The sequence below is a fragment of the Periplaneta americana genome, chromosome 16 (genome assembly GCF_040183065.1).
Source record: "Periplaneta americana isolate PAMFEO1 chromosome 16, P.americana_PAMFEO1_priV1, whole genome shotgun sequence".
NCBI lineage: Eukaryota > Metazoa > Arthropoda > Insecta > Blattodea > Blattidae > Periplaneta > Periplaneta americana.
The window spans coordinates 182,854,536-182,864,177 of record NC_091132.1 but is presented as its reverse complement, the minus strand read 5'-3'; the positions used below and the strand labels follow the sequence as shown (position 1 = coordinate 182,864,177).

Sequence of the window (9,642 nt, the reverse complement as noted above, 5' to 3'; positions counted from 1 at the left end):
AACCATACATTGAGGATAATGTTGAAGTATTTTATGAGCAGATTCAACAGTGGACCCAACTATGATGTGAAAAAAATCAACGTGATCAATATAATAAGTTATTAAATTTTCATATTTCAAAAAGTTAAATTTGAAATTGCTCACATTCAGGATAAAATTTTTTGTATATAGTATTACATATTAATAAATCTTGTTTTTTTTACACAAAACTCGTTTTTATTATATTTAATCCCTGTCGAAACAGATTATTTGTTAAAAAGGCATATGTCCAGCTAATTTAAGTGCCCCTACTAAGTGCATGATTGGTTACATTTCCAAATACACTTCTCACGAATGTGAGTTAAATATAATTTCTTAATTTGGATTATCCAGATAATTAATAATCTTGAATAATTAAGCCAGAAATAGTTATTTGTTCTCCTGTAAAATTTCTCTTTCTGGACATCGGCCCCTTTAACATTTTATGTATACTCGTAATGCCTGTAGTTACAGTTTCAATTTAGTGAAATAAGAATACCTAATGCTGTTACAAAATGTACATTCCTTTTATACACAATACAGAAAACAATCATTTTTTCCTACATTGCATTGGTGACCATGAAGATATCACTTCACATAAAGTACTTGATCGTCGTTTCATTCTAGATCACGCGAGAATTAAATACTTTAAGAGGGAGAAACAATAACCACACGAGTCTCTAGGACTGTATGTTTTCTTACCCATAACACGCTATATATGAACATTCATACTCTTTATGGATTATACACACAGGACAACGGAATTCAACGACTTGTATAATGAGTAAAGTTACTAGGCTGAGCTCTGATAGTGATAACAATGTTACAGTAATTGCTGTACAAAGAATACGAGTCATGTTGCTTTTTACAAACGAAATGTTGGTTTCAAAATATGAGATTCATTAAAAGTGTATTGGTAGGAAGAGGGTATAACTTAACCACTGCCCACTAGAAATGAAATGAAATGGAAGATATGCTGATGTTGAACTCGACCGAATGATCTCGCCATACTTACATCTGGTGAAAGTCTTGTCTCCATTGTGTCAGAGTCACCACATGATTGTAGCCTACAGCTAATGGATCAAGCTGGGTTGCATCTTATCACATTCATTACAACTAAAAGAACTAAAGAAGAAAGGTACAATTTGCTGCTTGTGAGGCGTTCGAAATTATGTTTACACCACTGACTTTAACATATCTATGCGGTAGCAAAGAGTTTAATATATATAAATTAGGAGTTAATTCTAATTTGTAGCCCTCTTATCCTTGCTATATCTTAAACACGTTATAAAAGCACTGGCTGGTATGAAGATTTGTTACGGCATCTTATTGATTGACATCAAAGAATTCTTATGGAAAAAGTAAGTATAAATGCATAGAGTGCATACATGCCAATGAATATTACGTAATTTTAAAGAAAGAATATAAAGACCGTGACGTCATTTACGTTTTCATAAGCTATACAGCGAACATATTGGATTAATGTAATATAGTCGTCATTTTTGTAAGAAATTTTAAGGGAGTCAAATGACGTAATATCCCTATAGAAACTTACATTATTTTAGGGGGCTAGACCCACCAAGTCCCAAAGTATTACTTTATCAAGAAAACTTCCATACATCATATATCACAATATGATATGAGAAAACATGACAGAAAAAAAGTCTCTAGATATCATAAAATTTCTTAAGAAAATGGTGACTACATTAATCAAACATAACCACCGTATAGATTGAAAAACGTTCGCGACGTCAACAATAAAGTCCGGCCTTCTATTTTACACAACAAAAAATGATGCAGGATTACGCAAGAAATAAAGTGTGTAATATTTCGTTCTTTCGAAACTTCAAGTAATTGATAATACGGAAACAGTTAACAATAAAGATATGAACAGTTATTAATAATTAACAATTATACAAGTCAGTGGAAGGAAACGAAACAACCGTAATTGAAATATGCAATGGGCCAAGTAACATGGGACCAGGAATTAATTCCAACTTGCATCAAAAGACATGGCTAGTAACATCACTGTTTTCAGATATAATAAAGTGCTATTACGAAGCAATGCTTTCAGGTTTAACATCAGTGAGTGTCTGTAGTACTCACAGTAACCTTTCACTTTAAGGCTCTTCGTGAACATTACAACTTATTTAGTACCGGTATCGTGATTTTGTTGGAATATTAATGACAGTGCACATAGCCAATAACAAAAAAAGACAAAAAAAAGGAAAAGATTTCATAAAGTCTGCCAGGAAAACGATGCGTGATGCAAAGAAAAATACTAAAATTATTAAATTCGTTCAAATATGAAATAACACTTTCTAGTAAAGAAGATAGAATACCATAATGATTACATTTAATACAGGAAATTGCTAATATAAGACATTTTAAAAAATCGTTAGTGACATTAAAGATAAGAACCCAAGAAGAATAAAAAATAAAATGTTATTGTTCTTAGCGTTGTACCTCACGGTTATGGATTTTACTGATGAATTTGACAAAAATATCAGGTTTCACAATAAAAGTAATGATTAATTAACAAACAATTGAGCGTCCTAACGTTGGAAGTATCTGATTCATGTCAGTTGTATAACTTTAAAACTCATTCTCAAGAAACCCTTGCAACAAGTAAACTTCAAAGCTCGAAAGTTTAGTGTTTGAGAATAACGAAGGATAAATCGTAGAAATGATTTTCACAACCATCCATGATTTTGAATAGTGGACAAAGAGTGCTGTTTTCAGGAAGAAAGTGACTTGAACAATATTTCCTCTTACAGCATTTACTGGCATCAACAGACTTTGAGCTGGAAAGAAAAGGGCTTGCGATATATGATGAATTACACAACGTAATATTTCAAATAAGGCAGAATAATGCTGCATTCATGACAGCTTTATTTCTAGTAATTTATACTATTAACAACTATAATAAAGTCACAGTTCAGCACTGGCTGCAGTGATGTTCATCGCTCTGCATTACTTAGATTTCAAATTCAGAAAAATGATCATCGTCCAATAGAAAACACATGGATGATAAAACAATATTGCTACAAAAATCGTATATTTGGTAATTTCTCGCAATATAAATTATGAAAGTGCAATTAATCGTGTTTGCATTCATCCTACCTTCTATACGAGTAATTAAGTTAGACAGCAAAAACATTTTGAAAACAAATATATTCAGAAGGCTTCTCGTCTGCGAGGAGGTGTTTATGCTTTCTTATAAAATTCAGATCGAAAATCACTTCCCACAATCATCGCATTTGAAACATATCGCGATTGTGTGCAGGTGTTGAAGGCAATTTACGTTACTCATCGGCGAGAAAAACAAGAATAATTATATTTGAAACGTTCCTCGTTTGTGTGCAGGAGTTTGTTTTTCAGGCCACTCGATTCAAAGAAATACTTCACATTTGAGAGTTTTCTCACTTCTGTGCACGCGTGCATCGCTTTACAGGGTAGACTCCAAGAAACACCCGATTTCAAAGCTTTCCCACCTTTGTGCAGGAGTCCATAGCCTCTTACGCCGTTCGAAAACGAGAAACAAATACAATAAACATGGCAATTTCGCATGTTTTTTTTTTATTGGGTTATTTTACGACGCTGTATGAACACCTAGGTTATTTAGCGTCTGAATCATATGAAGGTGATAATGCCGGTGAAATGAGTCCGGGGTCCAGCACCGAAAGTTACCCAGCATTTGCTAGTATTGGGTTGAGGGAAAACCCCGGAAAAAACCTCAACCAGGTAACTTGCCCCGAGCGGGATTCGAACCCGGGCCACCTGGTTTCGCAGCCAGACGCGCTGGTCGTTACTCCACAGGTGTGGACTTTCGCATGTGTGCGGGATACGAAGCGTTTTAGGGATGAGGAATCTGAGTTAGTTTGCCACATACAAAGTATTTCAAAGCTTTCTCGCATATGCCAAGGTGTTCATCTCTTTTTACGCTACTCGATTTAGAGACACAACGTTTCTCGCATGACTTTTGCAAGATTTCTCACCAGTGTGCACGCGTTCATGCCTTCTAAGATTACGCGACGCCGAGTAACATTTCTCACAAAAATCACATTTGAAAGGTTTCTCGCCTGTGTGAAGGCGTTCATGGGATGTTAGATGAATCATCTGCGAAAAACACTTGTCACACACATCGCATTTGAAAGGTTTCTCGCCTTTGTGAAGACGTTCATGGCATTTCAGATGACTCAACTGCGAAAAACACTTGCCACAAACATCGCATTTGAAAGGTTTGTCACTAGTGTGCACGAGTTTATGTCTTCTTAGATTACTCGACCCCGAGAAGCACTTACCACAAGTATCACATTTGAAAGACTCTTCAACGGAGTGAAGGCGTTGATGGCAACTTAGATATCTCGATTGCGAAAAACATTTGCCACAAACATCGCATTTGAAAGGTTTCTCGCCAGTGTGGAGGATTACATGGCATTTTAGTTTACTCAAATGAGAAAAACAATTGCCACAAACATCACATTTGAAAGGTTTCTCGCTAGTATGAAGGCGTTCATGGCATCTTAAATTACCCAAGTGCGAAAAACACTTGCCGCAAACATCGCATTTGAATGGTTTCTCGCCAGTATGAAGGCGTTCATGGCATCTCAGATGACTCAAACTTGAAAAACATCTGCCACAAACATCGCATTTGAAAGGTTTCTCGCCAGTGTGAAGGCGTTGATGTCTTCTAAGACGACTCGACGTCGAAAAACATATACCACATACAGTGCATTTGAAAGGTTTCGCACTACTGTGCACGAGTTTATGCCTTCTTAGATGACTCGACCGCGAGAAGCACTTGCCACAAGTATCACATTTAAAAGATTTTTCAACGCTGTGAACGCGTTCATGGTAACTTAGATATCTCGACTGCGAAAAACTTTTGTCACAAACATCGCATTTGAAAGGTTTCTCGTGAGTGTGAAGACGTTCATGGCAACTTAGATAACTCGAGAGCGAAAAACATTTGCCACAAACATTGCATTTGAAAGGTTTCTCGCCAGTGTGAAGGCGTTCGTGGCATTTTAGATTACTCAAATGTGAAAAACAATTGCCACAAACATCGCATTTGAAAGGTTTCTCGGAAGTATGAAGGCGTTCATGGATTCTTAGATTACCCGACTGCGAAAAACACTTGCCACAAACATCGCATTTGAAAGGTTTTTCACCAACGTGCACGACTTCATGCCTTCTAAGATTATTCGACCTCGAGAAGCACTTACCACAAACATCACAACTGAAAGGTTTCTCCCCTGTGTGCAGGAGTTCATGCCCTTTTACACCTCGCGACGTAGAAAAAGTTCTACCACAAATATCGCATTTGTAAGCATTGTCGACTACACGCTCATGTAAATGCGTCGTCGATTTTGCCGGATTGGAGAGATATTCTTTAGACATTTCGAAATGCACTTGCTTATCTTCATGAGTTCGGGCTTGTTTTCCTGAGGAATCTGAATTCTTGGGAATCTCACACATTTTGTTGTCTTCATCTGCAATACTGTCGAATTGTGATGATACAGAACTCCCTTTGGTAGCTGGAATCCTGACGAAAATATACTATCAGTCAATAGAATAGTCCCAAGAAATATACATTAAAGTAATGATCTTCAAACCTAAACGAACTTATTTCACGAGAAGAAACGTTACCAATAGAGATACAATGCTGTAAATAAATTATGAATTATGTTGGAAATATCAAAATAGTTATAAGAACCTGGCCCCTATTAATTTTCTTTTTTCATTTATTGTAAACATTAAAAACGCCATAACCAAGAAAAAATAAATCAGTGATACCAACACAACTTCCAACACGACTATGCCGTGAAGCAAATTTAAACTGTGCATTATGAAAACTGTGCAACAAATATGAACAGTGAATGTACATCGTTACATTGCACAAAAAATGCTCCATTATTTAAGAATTAAATTACTGACTGCTACCAATGGATTGGAAGTCTGGACTGTCGGCAGTCTTTAGTCCACAATATCACACAAAATACGAGGATTAACCCTACAAAGGCCAACAAAAAAATTATTAATTCCAAGGCCATGGAAGGGCAAAAACTGCCAGCACTCTTTTTCCTCCTTTAAAAATGTTTTATCTGTTTGCTATTTCACATGTATTAATATTATATTAAAGTTAAAACATGTGTTGATAATAGAAGGGTCTCAAGTGATAAAAATGGGATTTGTAGCAATATTAGTTACAATTTGTATTATTTTTTCTTGAATATCTAGCTATTGCTGTAGTCTCTATATGTACAATGACTAATTTTGTGATATAACATTACTTAGAATTGTTGCAATATTCAGAATGTTCTTGTCAGCAGTCTCACACATCGTAATCATCACAATCATCACATCTTGTACACACAATTTTTTTTTTCAGAATGATTTTTACAAACATTTTTCGCGCACTTTGAACAGTAGTTGTTTTTGTCACGCTGTCTGTAAGTTTCTTTGATGACAGTTCTCTTACACACTGATAACACCTTCTTCTTTTATTATCCCCCGTTGCTGAAGTTACTGATGGAAGTTCCTGTTGCAGTGGTTGTCCAAGAATGCTTTCCATTGCCAATATTGTAGACTTCTGTAAACTTTGTAAGTTTTTCACCCTTTCTTTCACCTGAGATTTCACTAGTTCTTCTCCCAGTTCAAGAAGAAATAACATGCGCCTATTGTTCTTCTTTTTGTTCCAGTCGGGTTCATTCAGAGAAAAGAGTGTGTAACTGTTCAGGGAAGCGATGTCAATAAGTGTGTAAAATAACGAAATGGGCCATCTCCGCATTCCTCTTTTCATAGAATACTGCCTCACCATCTGATCCACAGTATCCACACCCCCTTTTGTGGAATTGTAATAAAGGTTGATGTCGCTTTTCTTTTTTTCTGAGTTATTCACTTTATTATCACAATGTTGTGTTGACAAAAAAATTAGATCTCTTGCTGGTGTCTCCCGACAGATATATGAAACAAGAGTAACAGGCGGCTTACCTGTTGTGGGATCAGTGAATGCAAATTTTGAAGAGTATAATGCACGCCCTGTAATTTTCTTTAGTTCTTCAGGTATATGTTTCCTGTTCTGCTGCATGGTTCCAACCATAGTCAATTTTCTTTCTACATACAACTCTTCTGCCAAATCAACGGACGTGTAGTAGTGGTCTGTAGTCACATTTCTTCCAGTTCCATTTATTGGCTCCACCAGTCTTTTCACTACTGCCTTTGGACCCCTTTCCTCTCGTGTTCTCTTGTCCTTCCCTGCATAAAGTTCCATGTTCACAACATATCGTGTGTTCGAATCAGTAAGCATTCGAATTAGAATACCACATTTTCCTGGTTTGTCTTTTAGAAACACTTTGAAGGGAAAATATGGAATACTTCGTTGAGCTCTTTGAAAACGTCTCGAAGTGGGGCGAATTTATCAATTCTTCGACGCTCACCCCTTGTATTCCTATCATCGAATCTCATTATAGATATCAGTTCCTTTAACTTACTACAACTCATTGTTCCTGTATAAATATTTCTTCCTCGAATCGCGGACCACGGATAGCTTGGAATCATAACTTGAACCCATCTGGATTAGGAGACCAATCAGACCATATATTTCAGTACCAGTGGTGTGTTTTATATTTATTTTCCTATCAGCTTCTTCATTACTGTGCTTAACGATAATGTCTACTATTTCTTCTGTAATAAACTTCTTGAACGAATGACATATATTGTTAACTTTACCTTCATTCGTAATTCCTTCACGTGAACGCACAATATTTGCCAACCCTCTTCGATGCTGTGCTGGTGGATCAGGTATGTACTCACGGTCAATTTTGGCTGTTAGTTTTTCACTAGCAGTACTTACAGTAACACGAACAGAGTCACAAACTGTTTCCGTATCATTATCACTGTCAGGCTGAACAGCAGCTGCATCTTCTTTATTTGAGTCACTCTTATTCGTATCACTATTGTTAACCATTTCAACAAGACTTTCGGCTGACAGAAATCTACTCTTTATAATTAGATGTGTTCACATCAAACAGTTGAAGAATACTGATGTAAGAAGTGGTCGGTTATGCTCTGAGAGGAAAGTAACTTCAAATCAACAACTGGATTTCATGTCAAATGTTATTTTCCATTGTTGTTTGAAATTCAAATGAATTGAGGATATGGAATTTTCTCATTGTTACATAATAAAATAACGGAGAAGTAAAAACTGTTGTGCAAAATAAAAGTTACATGAAGGTCTAACGGGGGGTCGAAACTTGCCCGCCAAAGTACAACATTTTTTTTCTTACAACAATTGTTGCATAATTAAATTCTAGAACATAGGAATTACTCAGTACATTATTTCTGACAACTAGAAAAATGTAGCGCAAATTCTTATGTTTCGTTTTTATACAATTAACGAAATGCTGAAGTGCGGGCATTTCATGACCCCACCTTGGCTTTTGTAGGGTTAAGTAATTCGAATACCTATACACGTTTCATTGATGTATTTCCATATTGCTTTAAGTAATATGTATTAAATAAATTTTGATTAATTTTTTAATGTAGTGGAGAATAATAAACAAAAGAACATATGAAAGGAATGTCCTAATTATTAATACCAATTACTTTGAGAAAACACTACGCCAATGTCCATCGGTAACAGCAGCTGGACTACGACATCTAGAGACCTTGCACTACACAAGAATGCAGACATCTCACCAGGTTTCAGCTAGCTGTAAGCATTTTTTGGAAAAAGCTTTCCCTGGTCATTAGGCCTACATAGTGGAATACAACACTAATTTGGCATATATAACCCTATTTTTAAGAGCATTTCAAATACCAATACACTACATAAATCCTCAATGTTTATACACTGGAAAACAAAGGCACACGCCAAGCGCATCCCTGCACATACACGCACGCTATCTGTTGGTGTTGGTTCAGAGATACAACCCTTCTGAAGGTGCTTCTAGCCAGTTACCGAAAAGGAAGTTTCAAACGCAATGAATCTCTACATAAACTCGCATTATTTCACACTCACCATTCCGTGAAAATCTCGTTGTCCTCTGCTGTTCCTTCCACCCTTGGCTCCTCATTCACTGTGTGCAAGTCACTCTGCTCTTCCTAACACAGAGCAAACAAAACAGAAAGATAGCACAATTTACATTAACAAAAGTGCATCGATTCTATATGCCACAGAAGTGCATAAAAGTCGTATTAGGCCAGTAGAAGTTAATTTAGATATGACTATTCTTGGAGCAGATATTTCATGGGGTAATTCTTTTCCTTATAGAACAGCGTTTTGAACCTCATTTCTAAATGTGGTAAAACAAAGGTGTAAATTAAACTAAGCGACACACTCATATAATCGAAAGGTGTAGTTCCCAAAGAGCAGGAGAAATGTTTGCAGGGAGCTAGTACTATAAAATACAAATAAATGAGATTAATGTATAGGCAATAACATACAGAGTAAAATACCTAAAATTCTATATGCATTACTTTTAGTCAACAGACAGGGGAATGATAACTTGATGACTGGTGAAATGGCGCATGTTGCAAAAAGATTGAGAAGAAAAAGAAATTACATATTATTAACTAATTGAAATAACAGAATATTTGTATTTGTATTTGAGGTTTATG

At 36.0% G+C, this 9,642-nt stretch overlaps 1 protein-coding gene across 1 annotated transcript in view; it reads right to left on the bottom strand.

Moving 5' to 3' along the window:
* Window positions 1-145: 145 nt before the first annotated feature.
* The window catches only part of LOC138692190 (zinc finger protein 665-like), a 39,933-nt gene continuing 30,436 nt past the window's right edge, over window positions 146-9,642 (bottom strand). Inside the window, exons 4-5 of the mRNA XM_069815259.1 lie at window positions 9,044-9,126; window positions 146-5,566 (exon numbers count right to left, since the gene is read on the bottom strand). Of these exons, the coding sequence (XP_069671360.1) occupies window positions 3,958-5,566; window positions 9,044-9,126 (1,692 nt within the window). The 3' untranslated portion in view covers window positions 146-3,957. The remainder of the gene's footprint in view (window positions 5,567-9,043; window positions 9,127-9,642) is intronic.